At 43.1% G+C, this 22418-nt stretch overlaps 1 protein-coding gene across 1 annotated transcript; it reads left to right on the top strand.

Moving 5' to 3' along the window:
• Positions 1-13924: 13924 nt before the first annotated feature.
• On the top strand, positions 13925-15423 carry LOC138925734 (uncharacterized). The gene is made up of 2 exons (XM_070276902.1): positions 13925-14058; positions 15054-15423. The coding sequence occupies exons 1-2, from the start codon at positions 13925-13927 to the stop codon at positions 15421-15423; spliced, it is 504 nt and encodes a 167-aa protein (XP_070133003.1).
• The last annotated feature ends 6995 nt before the right edge of the window (positions 15424-22418 follow it).

The following is a 22418-nucleotide window of genomic DNA, read 5'->3' as shown; positions in this document are numbered from 1 at the left end:
TTATTACTTTCTAGTCTCTCCTAAGTTAGAGTCTAAGTTTTCCTTGACAAATGAGTATATTTTCCTTAAAGTGCTTATGTTATTTACATTCTCCACTTAACCTGGTGCTTTGTAACTCAAAGCATCATCATATCGCATTACAGCCCCATACGTGGACACGACTTGTGTCGCACCTGTTTGCCAATTTGAAATGAGGTTATGAACCCAACTGTAGTTTCTCAACGTGGCCCGCAACAGCCACAATGATGGCCTGCGATGGCAAACGCATTTGGCCACCTCTTAGCCGGTTTTCCCACCGCCCTGCTCTCAGCTCCCAGCTCCCTAGCCGTTTTGGCCCGAGGCTCGAACGCTTTTCCTTTTGTGGCCACCAAAGAACTCGTTGGCTCAGACCGAATGGTGGCCATGTGGCTCGGATCGGATCGGATCGGTGGGGATCGGATTGGATCGGCCATATAGTTGGAGCTATAGCCGGGCCAGCAACTAGAGATTGATGTTCGCTGCCTCTGACATTTGTTTCGCGCGCCCGATCTGGCCAACTGCCCCGTCCCGCTCGCACTCACGTGATTAATCACTAAACTGGTTTTCCGTCTACATTTTTCACCGTGTGATTTAAATGGTTTTTTCTCTTCCATTTTTTTTCCATTTTTTTTTGAATTTTTATGCATAAAGCTTTTCAGTAGATTTACTGGATTTTCCACTAAGATGAAAAATTGCACTGTACGATCATGTAAACAAATTCATTAACTTGCACAAATATTTTAATTATTTTACACAATTGTCTGGAAAAGCTGCGATAGCGTCAGCCAAACTTGAGCTGAATAATGCGGTTCTGTCACCGGTAGTGCGAAATAAATGATTTGATTACATTTTTTTGCATATGAATAGGCAGTATTACTAAAAAAAAGGTATATCCTATGACTTTGTATTACTTTCAATTGAAAAAATTGAATAAGAAATTATTGAAGCTACTTTCCATGGGAATTATTTTGCTGAAAACCCACTTCATATTAATAAACTTTAAAAAATATGCAAGCCAAGTTATGCCAAGAATCTTTTCCCACTGAATTTTAGCGTGTGTTTAAGCTCCTGTTTTGACAGGGACATGCCCATGTGTATGTTCCATATATGGACACGAGACGTCAGCAGGAAAATGGCAACGCCAACGCACACCAGCTGCCGGTATTCGACGTGCTTGGCTATTTCCTTTTGGCCAGAAGTTGCATCGAACACTTTGCCACATTCGGCCGCATTCAACAGGTTAATTCGCGCGCTCTTTGCCGGGGAGCGTGGTGGCGGGAATATGCCGTGGTGGTAAGTGGTAGACGTCGGGCAGCCAAATGAGCCAAAGTGTCGGCCTTTAAAGGCATCCGCAGCGGTTGAAAAGGTTTTTATTTTCTTTTTGGTTCGATTTGGCGTGGTTCGGAAAACATACAACTTCGCACATGAAGGAAGCATTGAAATGTCCACCAAAAACAATGCAGCAGCATACGTTGTCCGGGCAACCAAATTGGCAACGTGTTGAGGCCAACTCAGTTGGCGAAGTTATGAGACTCCATTTGGGAGTGGAGAGTGTACACTGAGTGTACAGCGTGGAAAGGTGCGGTGGCCAAGATTGCTGGCAGTGCACATGAAGGTGTCATTTGTTGGATACATGCATTTTCCGACTTGCCAACAAATCGCAGCGATATCAAAAGGCAACTGCAACATGCAACATCGACAGCCAATGTCTGATGCAAGTGCCTAATGATGTGGCACAGTGGCTCTAAGGATCAGGATAATAAGGATATACGATTAATACGAAACCCACCTAGTTTTCTATGTTTTTCAGGCTTTTATTAAAATGTCTCTTGGCCACCGTTTGTGTGCCAATTGTTTTGAATTTTGATTTTTGCCACTGCCCTTTCCCGTTGTAGGCCTTTCCTCTGGGTTGTCAGTTGTCCCCGCCTTTGTTGCCAACTCGGTTGTCAGCCGTGTATAGTTTTGCCTTTTTGCCGGCCGTTTTTGTTCGCGTTTTTATGCCGCGTTTTGTGCAATTCAGACACATTTTAACAATTTATGAAGTGCACTGATATCACCCTCCGCTCCCTCCCCTCCATTCAGAGAACCAGAACAGTGAGCCTTGACAACTAAATTCAAAGCAATTCATATATCATCAGGCGGCTAGCCTCACCGCTTACAAATCCACACCCACCGGCACCTGGCTGCACCTGGCTTTTCCACCTGTTTGGAAAAGTGCGTGTGTCAAAGTGCGTGTTCGGTGTCGGTGACATTTGTATAGGAAAATGAAAATGTATGGGTGTATATAACGGTATCCGTGTCCACGTCAATTCTCCTGGCAGTTGTCAGTTGGGCTTTGATAATTTCATTTTGTCCCACTGGCCCCATGTGCAATTCAATGGAGCGACTTTACTTTGTTTTTCCTCCTCGGACTCAGTTGGGTTGGGTTTTCCAATGGGTTGGGTCGTTTCACCTTTTCCAAGGGGAGTGTTAAAAGTGGGGGAAATGTATATTATTTATCGATCAACGGCAAGAGGTCAGTTACTGGATTTAGAGTGGATATCTTAAAATATATTTTTAAAAATTATTCCCTAAAGCTGATCTTAAGTTAATTTATAATTTAAGCCCACAAATATAAGTATTCTCAACTTGAAATGGAAATAAATTCCAATACTGACTCGACATCGATTTCCAGGTGCTCCTTGAGTCAACGACATTCCGGATCAAAGCCTCGAAAGGGGGATCAGACTCAAATAAAGACTGAGAGATCTGAAATGAAATGCATAACAGCCGCCAAACATTCTTAAAGTTGTATAAGTAAGTGTACGTTTTTTCGATTTTTCGATTTTGTCTTTGCGTTAATTTATAGTCACTGATTGGGGCGTTATTCTTATTGATCCAGGCCATAAATTAAGAGAACCCCTGACATGCCACATACATTACCGACATTTTAGCGTTTGATTTGTTATTTATCATACGAGCGTCAGAGCGAGAGGGATGCCCCATCCAGTGGCCTCCATTGGCGGGGGTGCAAGCGAGACGGTCCGAGACCCAATGACGATGGACGACGAATCTCGCCGCATCTGATCGGATCTCAGCCTCACCTCAGGCCTCAGATCCAGCCTCAGCCTCAGCTTCAGCTTCAGCATCAGCTTACCTGTAAAACTAGTTTCAATCTTTTTTTTTTTTCAATCCAACATTTTCGTTCTTCGCTTTTAGCGCTCTGTTTTTTTGTTTTGTTTTTTTATTTTCTTGATTTCTTTAATGATGAAATATACATTTTGAGTTTAATATATCAAACCGAATGGCGGGCAAGCGAATGTTAATTTGTTTCGTATTTTTTTTTTGTGAGTCGCTTTTGAGCGTTTCTTATAGATTTGTTTTTATTTTTTTTATCGTTTTGCTTAATTTTGATTTATTTCATTTTGAAATTAAAAATCGATTGAGTAACGAACAATCTGTCGATCTTTTTCAGATTCGCTGTTCAGCGAATTTTAATTTTCGTTTAAATATGGATTCCGACTTGGATTCGCATTCGGTTTCGGATTCGGATACCGATTTGTGTTTTTAGGTAGCCAGTGGATCGTTTAATATGCAAAGGCACCCCTGATAAGGTGGCCGAAACCCGTTTCTTCGTTTCTACTCCGAGAATCTGTATCGCAGTCTCCGGCTGCGTTTGCTTTGGCTTTTGCGTGTGCGTGGATTTTTGAGTGATTAATTAAAATTATGCCCAGAAAGCAAACTAATGAGTTTAATACGACGAGATCCATTAATTAGGCACAAAGACAACAGCGGCGACCACGTTGACATCAAGGCATCATCAGCAGACCCGACCGAATCGGGCGACCTCTATAATTAAGGCTGAACCCAAGAGAGAGTGAGGCCCCAAAAAGGCCGACCAAATATAGGGAAAATGAGAACTAAGAACTGATATTAGAATAACTAATACCTAGGGTTTCCTAAGGGCTATATTAAGGTATTATTTTAAATATTTTTAACAAGACTCTGCAGAAAGTTTTACATACTTTTAAGATCCTTTTTAAAGACTACTTGATTTTTAGGAAAATCCTGTTCAATCTTTTATTCTTTAAATAATAAAAACCTCTACTGAGTTTTGCTAAGATATGTATTAACATTTTCTTTTAATCTATAGAACACAATCTACCCTCATACCCTCTAACCACTGAGGGTATGAAAGAAAAACAGACGTTGGTTGGTCATCGAAGCCTCCACTGAGCTTCACCATCGCCATCATGGATGGATCTAAAGATGGAGTGGTGATGGTTACGGGGACTGGGATGGAGATGGGAATGGGTATGGGTATGGGGGATTGAGAGTCTGACTGAGACACAGACCCACCAAATGAGCGTTGATGAGTTCCATTTAAATAAAATCTTGATCGGCTGGCAGGCCGACAGAGCTGCGGCATCCGTTTTCGATTCAGAGAGACCATGCTGAGGGGGACAACGACAACAACAGTAACAACAACCAAAATTAATATCGTAAAAAGATACATCCGATAATTTATGAAACATAAATAACTAAAACAAAAATACAAATCATTTGTCCGATGACAGTTGCTGCGTCTGTTTTTCAATAGCTTTTTTTTCAAATTGATTCCGTTGCTTGATGGCGTTCATCGTCGATTTTTGTTTCTTGGTGTTGTATTTTATATTGTTTTTGGCTTTTTGTAGTCCCCCCCCTTTTGGCCGAATCCAGCTGACATTTGCTTATTATTATTGGTCAGTTCGGAGTCCGGACCGGGACCGTTTCATCTTGGGACTGAATCGATGAATCGTTCGTTCAATTTATGTAAATTGTACTCTCTGAAATAGGAAGTCACTCAGGGAGTCTTGGGGGCTCTTCGTCTTGAGCCCGGGCACCCCGACGAATTATGAATTTATTGAGGCTGTCCATAGGATTTTTGTTTTATTTTATTTCTCTGCTCTAATCTTGAGAATCTTTTGGATTTTCGTGGGTTGCAACTTTGATTTTTGGTCGAAAGTTTTAGGGGAAATTCAAATTAGATCACTAAGGAAGGTTCCTCCATTAGATTCTAGTAGTAGTGTTTTAAAATTGATGGTGGGTTTCCCTAAATTAATTACCTTTTTTCACCTTAATTGAACCCTTAACCTTATGCTCTTTAATATCTTTTAGATACCTTATAATTCTGCATTGGTTTCGGCCCTCAATCATCTGCCATCTCCCTTAGATGATTTCCAATGCAGTGTTAATTTGACCAAATTCTCGAGATCATCAGTCTAACAGCCATAAAGACGAGCTGCTCCTTATTGAGCTCTTCATACACACATCTGTATAGACCGCAAGCGGTGCCTCCATGCATTTGGTTCCGCTCGGCGCAACCCACAAATCAAGGGTGAAATATATTCAGAGGGCGATAAAAATTCAGCAAGGAGGAAGCACTAACCTCAAGCAAAATACGAGAAAGACGATGGAGGAGGAGGAATTCGGGGTCGGGGAATTTATATACATGAAAATGAAGATGTAAATTATACAGAATGTGAAGCATTGACCAACCAAAGAGCAGCCACAAACATGGAAGACGGCAAGCGAGAGCCGCAGAGCCATTTCTGAACACCAGAGGCAGGTAATGCTATCAATCTACAAGCTGTATCTAACAGATGCATGGCGCGAAAGAGGCGGCACTACACCGAGGAAGCGAGATGCATGGCAAGGGATGGGAATGAAAATGGAAGGGAATGGCAGTCGGCAGCAGTCGAATACAGCAAGCTCGTATATAAGAAACACCCTCCCGGGCAAATGATTGATTGCTCATCATTTTTCATTCTTAATGAAAATGCACCCCGCTGGCAAGAGTTGAGTTCACTTTGGCTCACTGCTGGCTGGCTGGCTAGCTGGGCCCGCTGGTTGGCTGCTTCTAGATACATTGTGGAGTGTAGCCATAGCTGTGTATCTGTATCTGTGTATGCTCATGGCACACCTGAGTCAACCTGACAGCCTGGCAGAAAGGTGCAAAGGTGCGATTATCGCGACTGTTTGTGAGCCTGCGAGCAGCTGGCGGGAAGGGTAAGAGTAAGACATGGCATGGCCTGGCAGAAACTTGGCCAAATTCCACATTGGCCGCCCAGAGGCATGAAAATGGCTGCCTGGCGAGAACATGGCTGTAGAATCCATTCGCGTTCTTCGTTCTTCACACCGCCCTTCTCCATATTTTCTTCCGCCTGCCAGTCAACTGTCAACTGTTCTATGCCCGTGTCATGCTATGCATCATCTTCTGGCAGTTATTAACCTTTTGTCCTCCGCCACTCTCTGCCCCACCAACCCAGCCCCCATCCCATCGCCATTTTCTTTCCTTTAATTCACAATGTTTGTGTCCGACGTCCGTCCCACCCACTCGGCTGATTTAGTGGCTCTACCTAAGGTAGAAATTGCTGGAATTAAACAAACCATCTAGCTATATAGCTACTATTTGTAAACCCGAACAAAGGTGGTAGTGGTCTATCACAGATTAGATCCATTCGGTTTTCCTTTAATTTTATTTTTGTTTATTAAAAATGTGTTTAAATGCCAAGCTTGATGGGCTTTTGGTAAATTACAAAACATTTCGAAGACGACGCCATGGCTGCTCCTGACTAGGATGCTGATTTTGGTGCCCAGTCCAAATCCGTGGCTGGAGATCTGCCTCAGCTGACTGTGGCAAACGGGCATCATCATTAATCATTTTTATTTGCACGCCGCCGCATTTGGACTGGCATTCTGGGCCGAGCCTGAAATGGGCCCAGAAAAGTGGGCTGGCTGTTAATGGGCGGGTGGATCGGAGCCGTGAGACCACCCTCGTCAACTGCAAAAATCCAGCAAGTTTGTCACATTGCCCAACCACCAGAGACTACCGAAAACAACCAGCCACCCAACCACCTAGCCACCCACCGAGCCACCGAACCAACGAGCCAGTCAGCCATCATCATCATCAGCATCAGAGTAAACAACAAAACATGGACAGTAAATTGTAAACGTCATAATGTAGAGGGCGAGTGGCGGCAACAACAACATGAAATACGTTGACGGCAACTGTATAAATTATTACATTGTGTACTCTTAGCGCACATAAAAATACATTAATAAATATTATTTATGTATACTCGTATGTAGAATACATTGCGCGCCATTCTTTACAACAACAGCCTTCCAACTCCCAACTCCCAGTCCTTTTGGCTTGTTCATCATCGTATTCTGCCACCATAAGCTGATGTGGAGAGATGAGTTGTTTAATACACAGAAAGATACCAGTATCTTACGGATATCAGTGACACCTTTAGATACAAGATAGATGTCAGTTGAGAAAACATTAAATTCTCATTAGATTTCCTCTTGATATAAGAAAATATATTAAAATAATAGAATAAATTTCTCACTGTGGACTTTCATTGAAAATTTGTATATAAAGTCTCATCTTCATTTCATATTTTTTGACATTCGTTAAATCAAACAAATGTATTCGATTTCGTTTGAATATCATTCCATATATAAGTACATATGTAGTATGGTATATGGGACCCTCATATAACACATTTCTTTTTTGTTTATGTTTCATTTTTGCTGTTTGAATTTATTTGTTTGTTTTGCCATTCATGTGAATGCAAATTTGGTAATTGTCTCACTCTCACTCTGTATTTTTTTCAAGTTTTTGCTTTATTTATTTGAGTAAAAGAATTTATTTTATGGCAAATGGGGCTTAAATCGCGAATACCCCTAAAGTGAGTTATTTTTTTGGGGGGGCAGATCATAAAGTTACTTGATAAATGTTTAAATAAATTAAAACTTTATGGTAATTCAAAAGATTCTCGGTTAGAATTATCTATTCAAAGGAAGGAGATGCTGCGGAATATCAAGGATTGTGCAGCTCTGAGGTCATTAGTTCATAAATATGGTCATGTGTGACGCAACCATCCATAATCGATATCGGGGGGGCCATAAATCTTTTAGACATAACTTTGCTTTCGGCCCTGTCCATCCATCCATCCGCTCGGTCGACTGTCTATCGCAGTTCCTTTTAGCCTTTTAGGGCTATTCAATCTTGGGGGCTGTGTGGAAAGGCCATTAACTTGATATATGCACGCCGGCCAGGCCGCCTAATGATTGCCGAATTTCTAATTATACGCATAAGAAATTATATCTGTCAATAAATTTGCCACTGTGTTCGAGTCTGGAGAAGAGCCACCAAGTGGGAGGGCGAGGCTAGGTGGTAGGATGGAAAAAAGGACGAAAAAGAAATCGCCAAAGGCCATAACTCACTCGCACACACACACAGATAGACAGGACGTCTTGCCTTGGCTAGCGTAAATCCTTCTACGCCTGACAACGGGAATGGCTAGCTCAGTGCTTATATAAATGATGAGTCCAAAAGTCCGAGACCGACAACGAAACCGACACAGAAACCGAAACTGAAACCGAGTTCAAATCCGAGTCCAAGACAGAGCCCATAATGACCTAGGCAAGGGCGGAGCAGGAAATATTTGGCCGAATGACGCATAAAACAAATCCAAGGAGCCAAAAGCCGGGGGACTGGCCAACAAGACTGGCCCAAGGGTTGCTGTTGACTTGACGGACCTGACTTGATGAAGGAGGGTGAATGGCCAAATGGTGGGATGTCTCTGGTCGCCAGGGAGGAGCTTTGTCGGCTCGTCATCATTATCATCATCAGAGGCACTGTGGCTATGGCTATGGCAGTGGAGGTGGCAGTGGCAGTCATCATGGCCAAGACGAAAAGTCTTTTTCGACCAAAAGCAACGTCTTGGAATGAGAAGGAGGCCACACCAGCGTCGGCCCCATATATTTTCGCTCGTCTGACATTAACGGCTGCTATCGCAGAGTGGAGCTATGCCCAGAGCTCTGCCAAGCTGGCATCATTACTGGCACTCCACGATTTATTGACGAGCCGGCCAGAAGCATAGGAAACCATAGCAAACCAAACCAACACGAACCAAGACAGGACAGAAGCGAGCTGACTGAGCAGCCGAAAATTTAGAATCGTCTTCTTGGCTACGATGGGCTAGCATACAAAAAGGATTGCCGAGGGTCGGAGTAGAATCTGCCATCCGCTCCTCCCCGCCGCCCTCGTCCGCTCCTCGTTGTGGGTGTCCTGGGTGTGGCCAGGGTCTTGACGACCCCCACAAAACTAAACCCCATTAGTTTCAATGGCCCATTCCGTTGACTTGACGCTTTGCCAGAGCTAGGCAGGCAGGCAGTCAACGCAAGATGACGTTGTCGCCGCTTCTTGACGGCTTCTTGAGGTTTGTTGATTCAGGCAAAAATGCCTCAATATCAAAGTTTTGTGCTTTGTTCTTAACCAAATTGCATATTAGATGGCCCTATCCCGGGCCCGGTCTCGGCCTTAAATTGGATGTTGTGGAGGACAAAGTTTGATTTAAGAAAAGGGCTTTTTTTTGCGACATTACAAGGATCATCATGCTTACTCCAATATACATAGAAGAGTTTTGGTTTATTCAGGAAGGTTTTTAAAAAGGGAAATATTATTAAAGGAATATATATAATTATACTAAACTATGCCAAAAAAAAAGCACATTCTCAGCTGACTCAGATGTTGCCAATTTTCATATCACAAGGAGCAGCCGCTTCTGCTTGAGCTGATGATTCATATCCCAAAGTAGCTCCTCTTGCCAAACAATCCCCGTCAGTAAGCTATCTCTAATGCCAAACGATGCTGTGTGTGTCTACATCCTGCCCAGGATCTGGTCCCTCCTTCCCGCCTGCCTCTGTGGAACCATTCATTTGCTCGAGAGCGCCTTCGGCATATTTTTAATTGCCTAATTTTGCGACTTGAGTGATGGGCCCACTGAACGCTCCGAGGGTTGCTGCTTCAAATGTTGTCGTTCAGCTTGATAAACGCCCGCTTGCCGCCGTTTGGCATTTTAAAATTGTCGCCAAAAACATCCACCCTCCACATCTCCACAACTGGCAAGTGGCTTCATTTGCTGGCGCTGAAATATTTCACCATGCCACCATGCCACCAAGCCACCCACTCTCCATGAATTTGGACCCGGCATTGTCACCATCAACAGTGCTCGCGGCAAATTATGGGACAATATTTTAGGCTAATGTTAATGTTTTCCCAAAAATGTTCTCATTGTGCCAAGGAGGGACCCACTTCACTCCCACCCCCACTTTAACCATCCCAACCGCCCGCCCATTAGACACTCCTTGCCTCTGGCCAAAATCCGTTAAATTATTGAGCTGAAGGTACTTTTCAATGCGGTTCGCTGGCTTGGGTTACTCGGCTTGGGTGACTACGGACGACTACTTTCCAGACTGAGCCACCCAGAGTTTGGGGTTAAATGAGCAGCGACACTTTTGTTGTTGCCTCTCCTACGACCCAACGGCCCAACGGCCGGGGTATTCTTCTTTATTTTTGTTGGGCACTGCAATTCCAAGTCGCTCAGGTTCTCTTGTTAAATGTTTCGGAAATGTTGCTCCCAAAATGAATGAACCCAAGGCGGAGAAAGCCTCGAGAATGAATTAGCCTCCAGCCCACTGGAGGAGTAAAAATTTCCAAGAGGGTTTACATTAGAAGATCAACGCTGGGGATAGTCGTATAAATTATTACATCTGACAATGAGTTATGCATCAGGATCAGCATATAACTGAGATCCAAGAACTAAAATCATTTTAAATAATTATTTCTTAAATACAAGACCTTAAAGTCCTTATCACTATGTGGATTTATTTGCCAAATGTCTGCTGTACCTTATCGAAAATGTTCGAGTCTACAATCTTTTAAACAGCAAGTCCATCTTAAACCTATCAAGCGTGTTTGCCGGCGCCCCCACCGGCTTTCATAAGCACTCGAAATTTTGTATCTTGAAGTTGCAACGAAGTATTGCAATCCCTCCACCCACTCATCAGTCTTAAGTCTGACTTGGGCACACCTCACAGATAAAGAACCCCCCCGAAAAAAACAAGAAAAAAAATAAAAGAAATGCCCGGGAAAACCTCTAAATCTTGTTGGCTACGTTCGTCCAGGAGCGTTGGTCCTGTTGCCATTTATTTCTCCCCCAGTCGGGTTTTAGCGTTCGCCTTGTCTCGGCCACCATAAAACACTTTAATAGTTCTCTTATGCCAACCCCCAAGGATGGGCAAAAGCACCACCCAACACCCATTCACTCACACCGATGGGGGAGCCTATGTACTACACCTCCTGACATTTGCCGATACTTTTCAGTCTTTCTTTCTTACCGTCTCAGCTCGCCTCCTGGCCTCGATACCCGAAAGAGCTCGCGATTTAAAATTATGGCAATGCTGTCACTTAAAAGGCGCCCTTAGTACCAAGAACCCCACCTGCCGGCGCCTCTGGCATTTCGGTTCAATTGTTTTTGTATTTTCTCTTTCCGCGAAAGGCCGTTGCCGCCACGTCCTTTCCCGCCCGCGCTTTCTTTGTCCTTAATTTAAGGCCAGACAACTCGTTGAACTTTTTTAATGATTTCTGTTTTAAGCCTTGGGGACTAATTCCTGGGAGAAGACTGCCGACGAGAGTGAGAGTAACAGAGTCAGCCATATGCCCGGAGACGCAACAAATTAACCCCGTTCACCTGCAGGTCGTCGAGCAACCCTTAACCCGTTCTCGCCCCAAACGCCCCCGTGCCACTCAGCTTCTTAACCGCTTCAACACTTTGATTTGATTTTTTGCTTTTTTTTTCTCGCGGGATGCGTTTTTAACGCACGCTTAATCAATTGCCAGGAAATCCCCCCCAGCTGACCCACCGACTGCTTGCCACCGAAAGCTGCGCGAAATCGTGCGCGTGGCAGCCGCCCACCACCCATTCCCCCCCGGCCCCTGGCCGGCCCAGCCTCCCGACCTTGTCACATGACACCTGCAACCTTTTGCGCGTCGATTTCCGTTTCCGTTTCGCCGCCGTCGATGTTGGTAAAAGTTTTTCGGCGGGAGCTGGCTTTTCTTTTTTTTTCGTCTTTTTACTGCCACGGGAGGCGGCGTGTGGCAAGGTGGGTGGCAAGACTGGGCGGCTTGACGGGGATTTACCTCTGCCTCTTGGCATACAACAAATTTTGATGCCTTTTGATCTTCACCTCTGCTGCGGCTGGTGGTGCTGCTGTGGACTTGGCGTGTTTTTAATTTAAATCCTGCTCCTGTCAGCGTAATACGACAAAAAATTGCTCGCCATGTTTGATGTTTAATTTTATTAAAAGGATTTTGTTTTTGTTTTTGAATATTCGTGGCTCCTGTTGTTGGTGGTTTTGATGCTGGATGGTTGTTTGGTTGGTTGGTTGGTTGGCGGCGCGATTCCTGCCGCTCATTTTTGTTGATATTGTTTTTGTAGTCGGTGTTTTGTCAGAATCCAATTAAAATTAACCGCCGGCGATTGTTTGTCAAAAATATTTAAGACATAAAACAAAATCAAAAACAAACAAAAAACCTGTGAAACGAAATACAAAGGTAACAACAGGTGGAAAAGTGGGTGGAAAACATTTCCGAAAAATATGGTTTTAGTTTAAGGAAGTATATATCCCTTGATTGACGAAATATTTTTATAGTTAGGCCCTCTCTTAAATATATCCCTCAGCTACAAAAAAAGATCCAAAACAATTCTAATTACCTCCGAAAACCAACAATAGAGTTTCAAGAAATTCGTCTCGGCTTAGAGGAGTTCACTTTCACTTCGGTAGCCTTTCAGACTGACGTTCTATTGTCTTGACGGGCTACGTCAAGCTGGAGAATTAGCGCTTGAGTGATTTACGAGGGGAAAGCGGAAAGACTAACCCAGAAATCACCAGAGGAAGGGCTATAGAACTGGTCCTAAAACCCGTGTGGCAGTGTGACGGCCCGATCCCTTTTTGATGGACTGCAACTGCATCGAAAGTGAAATTCTGCAGGCCATAAATCAGGGCAGTGTCCTCAGGGCAGACTTGGCTCTGGGCTATTGTTGCCCATCGGATACGGGATGCAAATGTGCAACTGTTATGCCAACACACGTTTCTCGGCGGGTTGTCGGCGGGAAAATATTTGGACACCGATCCAGTTGCCGGGAAAATCGCATTTGCCAACATTACGACGTCCGTTGCTGATGGATTAGTGCGGATTACTTGGCTTATACCAGAAGCCTGGCGAAAGTAGTGGCAGGTAGTTAGAAAGGTTTCGGGAAGTGTCACTTCATGGCTGCAATTAGTTTGGGATTCATTGTTTATTTGCCAGGAGGAGGCGTTTTGTTGACAAGGATTTACAGTCATTTGCGTAGGGATCTTGAGGGTAAGGACTTCCATGGATATTCAAGAAAACTCTTCCCAAAACAGGCCAAACCAGCACTCAATCAATTTCAATCTACCAAATCCTACACTGTTGCCTCTGGAGTGTATATCTATATTTTTATGGAGTGAAAAAAACCCAGAATGTAGTGCAAATGTATGCATAAAAAATTGTTGGATTCTCCCCCTATATAATTTCGATGGTGTTGTTGTTGCAATAATTTACTTTATGGCTGCTTGGCGATCGCTGTGCAAAGATTTGAAATTCAAGCGGCATGCGGCATGTGGCAGTGGCGGTGGCAGCCAATCGCTGACCAATGGCTGGCAATGCAATAAACAAAACGCTGACTAAACCGCATGCAAAAGCCAGCAGCAACCAACACATGCAACATTCTGCAGCAGAGTAGCAGCGTTGCCACAAGTGGCCACAAAAAGTGGCAGAAGAAACAAGGCACCAAAAACATTCTCAACATGAGCAGCTGATATTTCACATAAACGACATAAACACTGCGAAGAGTCCGGGGCACAGGCGATGATCGCCGACCGTCGACTTTTGCGAAGGTGTAGCGATGCAGCGGCAATTGCTGCAACTGTTGCAGTTGCATTTGCTGCTGCTGTTGCAACAACAATTGCCAGCGGATGGACAACAAAGCAAAGTCTGACTGGAGACGACATGGATGTGGTTGTGAATCTCGATGTGGATGTGCCAGAGGACGCCATTGCCACCACATCCAAAAGTGCAGTTGGCAAGAGGAGCTCCGAGAGGAGCTCGAGGAGCAAATATATCAAATGCGATCGATCGCCAGTGTCGGGAGCTGTTGTTGCCTCAGACAGAAGTGAAGGTAGATTATATAGATTGTTCTGACTTTTAAATACTCTTTTCTAGAGATAATTTATCTTATATAGTACCTTTTTTTAGGCCATCCAATACAATGTTAAGACTTAAGAAAATAAATATATAAATCAAAACATTAATTAAATATAACTCCCATTATTTGAATAATACAAGACCTATCACCCCCAAGAATATCCTCTATTATTTGCAACATATTTTTAGGAAAAAGCGTTACAGTCTTGTAATCCAGACATGAGACCCCTAAATTCCGTACTACCCTACAAATCGATATCGGTAGAAGTCAGCAATGTAAATCCAATTTGATCTCCGCCGAACGCTTTTTGTTCAACGCTCCGCTGATGGCCTCGAAGTGTAGGCAAAACAGTCGGACGGCAGCAAAAAGTTGCAGCTTTTTCGAGAGAGATCAGAGATCTCATCGTCGTCCTCGTCGTCGTCTTCGTTTTCATGGCAGTTGGAGTTGAAGCTGGAGATTGGAGAACTGCCTCGGTCCTGGCTGAATTTTTGGTCTGGGCTGGTTTGGTTTGGTTTTGTTTCTTGGCTACCAGAGATACCGATTGGCAGTGGCAGTGGCACTGGCAGCGGGCCCTCAAAACTTTGAACTGTTGCGCAGACGACTGGAGGCTTGTGCCGGCTTTCAGTTTGTTTTGGCCATCAAAGGACGGACAGGGACACGGCCCGGGACAGCATGTGTATAAGCATTCGTGTTGCATGAGGTCCGAGGGTCCGAGGAGCGACTTTTACAAGTCCAAAATGGATGGCGACACTTTTTCTTGCGCTTTGTGCATTGTCCAGCGGCAGATACAGCAGGCCGATATCCGTGAGATGCCCGTCCCCCCTAAATGGGGATTACAGGGCTGTGTAGGGAATTACCATAAAGCAGGCCGAGAAAAGGCAATCTCAGAACTATTTGATACTCGGCAAATTAATAAGTTCATCACTCGATCAGCTCCATGGCTAGCCAACCCGAAGGGTCCATTCCATCTAGCAGTGCCCCCAGGTTCAGGCCGAGTGTTCTCACCAAGGATGACAACGATGACAGGAGCCCTCTAACCCGGGGTCGGGAGTGCCTCAAGAAGTGGCTGGGCCGCAAGATACGGGTGGTGCTCCACAACAAACTCATCCTGATCGGGATCTTCAGCTGTACGGATCACGACCAGAACCTGGTGCTCTCCCATTGCGGCACCTATGTCTCCGAGGCTGAGAAGCCGATATCCGTGGGGAAAGTCATGGTGCCGGGCCATCAAATAGCCACTGTCTCCGTGGACATGCCTGTGGAAGAAGTGAAGCTGCTTAACCAAATCGACGATGTCGTCTAATAAAAGCCTAATCAAGAACAAAGAATCGGGGATATTTGAAAGTACATATTTCTAAATTGTAGAAGACTTTAAGTACCATAATATAGCCATGTCATCAGCAAAGAGTTCTTTCTTCCTTTATAATATTGTTCAAATTTAAGTACCTTGAGGCCCAATCGCTAAGCAAATTCCTTTCTTCAGCGCCACTAATCACATTGTCACATGACTCGGCTGACAATTCCTTTGCAGTTTTTTGTGGGCTCTTTCTTTTTGTGGCCAGTGGCTGTGAAACAAACTCATTACCTCGGGTTGGCTGTGAGGCAAAAAATGGCGCGATCTTTATCAGCGTTTTCCGCCAAACTCCAAGCCACTGATAAAATATTTAAAAAACCAGGTACCTGAGTCGCTGACAGCCGTGCCAGTGTAGAGGCCAAGGCAGCAAAAAAAGCTAGCAATGCGTTTTCTTCGAGAATCGATCGCATCAAACGAGCCAATGGTAACAACAATGGAAGCTCCACAGCTCCCCAGCTCCATTGCTCTTCATGACTTCATGGGTATGCTCTTTTGGCCAAACGAGCCAGCCAAACAGGCCAAGAAGCCAGCCATCGAGTGACAGACAGACAGAGAACACAAGCCCAAAATTCCAGAGCAAAGACTCCAATAAATTTCGTTAAATGCGCACGCGTGCGAGGAACAGCAGGCTCGACTGGCTTCCAATCCTCATCCTCGTCCACATCCTCAGTCGCCAGGTCTCATCTCTGGCCTCTCATCCTCGTCGATGAGGATGCTGGATGCTCCAGCCAGAGGAGCAGCTACTAACTCAGTTACCACCAGGCAATTGCGATGGACATCTCTCTTGCTACCTCTTGGCCTTCTGCTCCCCTTTGGTCTTTACTCGTTTTATTTGGTCTCAATCGATCGGATTACTCAGGGTTTTTAATAGTGATGGTCTCGTGATTTTGATGCTCCTAACTTTTGAAATAATTAATAAATTTTAGTTAGGAAATGAAACAGTTTTCTTATACCTTTGAATGCCTTAAGATATACCTCTAGTTCCAAGGTGTTGCTGTTTATTATTTTAAATTTCTTAGTTTAAATATCGTAGTATATGATTACATATATGATCTTCTCTATAGAAAGCCTTAACATTTTGCAACTCCCTAACAAGCTGATGAGACATGAAAACGCGCGCTTAGCAAATTCCAAAATGTCAACGCAAAAATCACATTGTGCGCCATTATTTTTCTCCTTTTTGCCAATGGCATCTGGAGCAGGCACAAGGACGTGGTTTCAGATTTTTGCTCTGGACTTGAGCACCAGATCCAGATCCAGCTAATGCAATGCAGTGTCGTCGTGTCTCATAAGCCATAAACATAAATAAAGGCACCTACTCCCAGAACAGGAGGTAGGCGAACAGCATCCCAAGTTCGAAGGGAATGGCTCGCCAAAAATGTCACAGAGAACAACAATGCCGGGGGAGAGCATCAATATTATGGATGGACAATCCGAAAGGGTTACCGAAATGATGGAACAATGCATGGGCATGAGATACACACGAAAAGATCATCCAAAGTATACAATGGCCAGACCAAAGATAAATCTTTGCACTTTAGAAGAGTTGGTAGTGAGGTTTCGGGCTAACAAGGAAAAGTCGTTGCCAAAATCCAACCAATTGGGGAACAAGGCAGATATTTAGAGAACAAGGTTTTACAATTTTAATTATAATATTTATATCTTAAGAATGTCAAATAGTTCTTCATATTTGTCAGTTCCCAGTTTTCTACTTGGATCCTCTTATTTGCTGATTGAATTTCGAGCTCCTAAGTTTCCGACTACCGAATCGCAATCGAATAGAATGGACTTATAAACCCAAACAAACTACCGTGCTAATCCAAATCATATCGAATTTCATACAACTTAAATTTTCTTTAGCTTCTGTTGAGCTTGAATGTGTGCATTTTGTTTTCGGACCTTTTCAGATTTTTGGTTTTGGGCAAAGGTAAAAAAAAATAGCCAGTGAACCAAATTAAGTCGAACATGTGTCTGGGAAACAAATTTGAAATGCCGCCACAGAGGCAATATAACCAAAGAGCAACAAAAACAATAAAATTAGTAGTAAGAGTGAAAGGCAAATCGGATGATGAAGAAGAAGTTCCTTAATACCCATGAATCTTCATCTCCGGCTGGAGTCCCGGATCAACTCAACTGGAGTCGACTCTTGTCTTCCAGACGAACTGACATTCAAATTAAATTGGATTAGCAGCGTTCCCTTGTCAATCTCCCCGAAAAACAGAACAGATCCAGGAACGATGAGGAGCAGCAGGCAAATTTCGCCCCAAAAAAAAACTCTAAGAAGAAACTGCAGGCTTTCCGGCCTCCAAAGAGATCCCAAAAGAGGCGCAGAATTCTGCGCAAATCTCATCTGGACTGACAGTGACATATTTTGTGACAGCTGATGGAATATGCTTTGGAGTTGGGTCCAGTCCATTCCTGAGACCCCTGATCTGATCCATCAAGCCCGCAGCGAGAACTTTGCAGTGTCAACTTTATACTGGAAGCTGATGTGTCGGCACCATTTGATCGCATCAGCAACAGCCACAACTCCAACATCAGTCTCAGCATCAGCATCCGCATCCCATCGGCCTCGCACCGAACTAATCCTTTTCGCGATGACTTGACAGCAGCTGTGTTCTTGAATTTCGCGGTGCCATCAATCAAGGCGGATCGGATGCTGTATGCTGTATGCGATGGCATTCTGGATGCGGGATATCCAACTATATTTGCTATATATATTCTGGATTCCCTCTCGTCGTGCTAATTAGTCACCCGGCTATTCACTCAGCCAGTCAAGTCGAACGACTGATATCAAATTCTTGTCCGAACAGCTACCGCAAAAGCTTCGTCTCTCCGGCGAAGTCTGTACTTAGTCAGGTCCAGTGATCAATCAATGATGATTAATGCAAATGCAAGGTCAACAAATTGCACAATCTTGCGCTTTTATGCACTTGGAAAAAAGGGGAGTTTATCTTTTTAGAAATATTCTTAGCTTGTGTTTCATAGCTTTCTTTTACCAAGTCAATGTGGTACCTATTTTTTATACATTTTCCATAAAATCTTGCTTAAAATAATTACCTTATTTTTTTTAAGTTTTTTCCCATTCCAATTTACTTCTATATGCATCTCTCTTTTTGCAATCGCCACACACATCAATCATTCATTAGCAGCTCAAGTTGTCAGGTTTTGTCGCTCTGGCCGTGATGCGTGATTATGAATCGTGAGATCGCTAGTTGCTGTCGCTTCGATTGCACTTTTGATGGAGCTCAGAGCCCCGGTTCTTCAGATCCTCATCTCTTGCTACACCGTCAAATGATTTTTCTTTCCAATCATTTTATACACTTGATTTGATGCCACTTCCAGGTTGAAGATTCACCGGCAAAGCTGCACTGTTGCAATTGCAATTAGGAGCTCGTACCAGACTTGACTGACTCTAAGATAGGCTTAGCTAATTAATTTGATAATTGGCTGGACAGTTTGGCGGCATCGTATGACGGACCATATAGAGTTACAAGAGATCAAGTCAAAAGAAATTCAAAAGCCCGGCCATCAAAATACTCAAGGAGAGGAATTTGTACATTTTTAGAAACATTTCACAAGACATTTTCAGCATTTTGATGAATTTTCAACGCAATGCCATTTTATACGATCTTATATCTCGATTTATGAGTTGTTTTAATTTCGACAAAAATTGTGTCGTCGCATTTATTTTTGGCGATTATTTATGGATCGAGCAACCTATGACAGGGGGAGTGTACGAAAAGCGGTGGAAATCCCAGAGCGGCAATCGAAAAGCTTAAACACTTGATGGTGACGACAATGTCAGAGATCTTTTGCATCTGCCTGCCCTGGCCCACACTCATCCAATCCATCTCAAAGATATAGATCTCTATGATACAGCTATAGAAACTATAACTAATTGCCGAAGCCATTTGTGTATAGATAGTGTTAGAGACTCGGTTTTCTAGTTTGTCTTTCTGCTTTCTTTCCCATAATGAAATGTTTTTCGGTCAATTTGATAATGCTGCCTTCTATAAAACAAATTTATGACAGACTGGCGGCAATAAATATGTTAAGTTTTTCGGTTTTATTTCGGACCCAGAGCAGAAGAGCACAGACCCAGTGACGAAATCTAAGGCTGAAGACGACAATCGACAAACGGCGGCGACAACTCGTCGAGAGATATTTTATAAATAGTGGGTGTCTCGCTCAGCCGATTCGATTGGCTTGATTGTGATTTACAGCAATTGGGATATTTATTCAAATTTTCTCTCCGCCATATACATATGAGCAATCTGTAGTCGTCCGATGGGCCTGGGCCGATCTGTTTATGTTCGTTTTATTATGTAAAATGCCTTTCACGGCCCATCAACGCGGGCTCATCAGCATTCAAATATGCAGCAATCAAACATCGACACGACCGCGGAGTCGGAGTCGTCGGCGCCTCTGGTTTCTCTGGTTCCCTGAACCTACCCTGCCCCACTCCCCCACTTTTCTACTTTTTTTTCTCAGTTTTTCTCTCATATCTCTGCTCTAGAGACTTTCCTCCCTTGGCGTTCGATGTTGCACTAATAAAGCCATTCACGCTATTTTGCTCAGTTGCATGCAAAATTAATTGCGAAGAAAGCGAAAAGAAAAACGTTTGCCAGAGTGTTAACAGTGGGGCATGACTCCTCATTTCTGGCTAAAAAAATGCATATTTTTTGTCGCATTGAATAAAAGTTCAAGGAATGCTTGGACTGCAATGAAAATTTATTTAATTCACACCTAAAGTGACCAGAATCCATTGAATCTACCGATTCAATATTAGTGCCATAATTAGGTAATTTCCCATCAAGTTTTCTATATAAATAGCAGCTCGATTTCACACAAGTTCAGTGCAGCTTGGAGCATTAGTCTTATTATAAAATTATTAATTTTTATTTAATTTTTTTATCATAGTTTGTTTTTACTTTATTATTTTTTTTATTATTATTTTTCCATACAAAAATATTACAATTTTAATATTAAAATGTCAAAGACCTTTTTTCTTGTATTCTTGCTCAACATTTTTTGGAGTTGTCTCTTTCTACATTATTATCTAAATTATATAATTATTTAATTCTTTTGTTTATTATTTTTTCATGCGGTCTTAAATCAATGGATCTAATTGTTTGAGTCTCGGGAAAATAGGATTTTACTCGTTTAATTATTAAACTTATGATTTTTTTTTTACAATTTTAAATGAAAATATTAATTTGAATACTAGATTCTTATTTCTTTACTTAATTCCGTCTTATGGATTCTTATTATTTTACTTAATATTTAAGTAAACTATATACACACTGTGGTCGTTTGATTTTGTCTTCTTCACCATGGCCTTTCCCATTTTCTTTGGGGCCCCCAACTGCCGCCGATGCAACTTGCCTCCCCTCATGCCAGGGCAACCAACACGCGACAGAGACAAACTCAGGCATCCGTCAGTTTTTAATATTTTCCATTTGTTTTTCACTTGTTATTTATTGGCCCACTCGGCGACAGCGGCTCTTATTCCCCGCTCCCAGTTCCCAGCTCCCAGCTCCCCCAGATCTTTGGGAATTTAATTTTTGCCTTGGTTGCTCTTTCTAGTTGACAAGCTCTTGTCATTGACTGTGGCAAAATTAGCATATGTTCCTCCATGCCCCTACACGATCATGTTTCTGGTGTGGCTGTTGCAGTTGCAACTTGCCGTTTCCACGGCTCCTTGGGCAACTTTATTTGCTGTGAATATTTTTTGTCGCTTGGTTGCAATTAATAAAAAGTTGGCGCTGTTGTTGCATCTTGTTGCTGTTTCATGTTGTTAATATTTTGTAAATTAATGTTCGATGCAGGAATGCGGACGTTGCACATGCCAGTGCACCCTGCAACATGTTGCCGCTGTGGCGGCGCTGGCCCAAACTGCCCGCCGTCTGCCATCAAGAAGTTTTTATTGAAGTATAACATTAAATTTGGCATTTCCATATGCAGAATTTGCCCCATAAAATGTGCAGTTTTTCTTTCACTTTTCATTCTGAATGGAGGAAGTCTCCAAGTCAGAATTATGTCAGTATCAAGTGGATAATGGAGGATATTTCACTAAATATTTATTTTTTTAATAGATAATTAGATATTTTTACTACTTATGGGTCTATTTTCGTAAGAAATCCCAGGAGATCCACCACAGTCAGCTGTCTATCTTAGGGAGCTTGTGTAGAAGCTGAACGGACTGACAGCTTAACACGCCAAGAGCATTTCCCACATAACACATGTTACCATTCCATTTGAATTTCCTAAAGCAAAGCTGAAAAAAAAAAATCAAGGCACTAAAATAAATATTATGCCAATTTAACATAATGATTTATTAGTTTATTTATCTTCCAAATATTTTCCTCCTTAGCGAAGATCTTTCACAACACAGTGGAAAGCTGAAGCACCCACGCACCCACAAGACGACCGAAAATGGGGGGCGGGGAAGCAAATCCGCGGTGTCAACGGGAAATGTCTTCGAACCGAATCCGAATCCAAATAAGAACCAGAAAAAGATGATGTTGATGATGCAGCTGCTGGATGCTGAGATTCTTTGAGATGCCAAGATGCCACTGACTGGCGTCCAATTTATGAAGGCGAGGACAGAGATATTGACGAATGCCGTTGGACGCGAACTCGAACCCGAACCCCAATCCGAATCCCAAATGCGGAAATTCAAATGCGTGGGCCGGGGCCACTTCTTGGTTGCTGGATCCATTTGGTTTTCTTGGCCAAGAGTTATGTTAATTGTTGACACGTCAATTTGAATCACGACTTACACTTGTCTCCCTCGCATGCGTGGCATTAATTTACGGCTTGTCGGGTGAAAATCGCAATTATCATTTTTTATTATGATTTAATGGCAGGTCCACCGAAAATAAAGCAACCGAAATGCTTTCCCATTTCAGATGCATATATTCCAGAATCGTATATATATT

The sequence above is a fragment of the Drosophila bipectinata genome, chromosome 2L (genome assembly GCF_030179905.1).
Source record: "Drosophila bipectinata strain 14024-0381.07 chromosome 2L, DbipHiC1v2, whole genome shotgun sequence".
NCBI lineage: Eukaryota > Metazoa > Arthropoda > Insecta > Diptera > Drosophilidae > Drosophila > Drosophila bipectinata.
This window is presented reverse-complemented; position numbering and strand designations above follow the sequence as displayed.

Coding starts and splice junctions, on each gene's coding strand:
- LOC138925734 (XM_070276902.1), top strand. CDS start 13,925: ATGGATGTGGTTGTGAATCTCGATGTGGATGTGCCAGAGGACGCCATT. Junction 14,059..15,053: donor AAATGCGATCGATCGCCAGT/GTCGGGAGCTGT, acceptor TCACTCGATCAG/CTCCATGGCTAGCCAACCCG.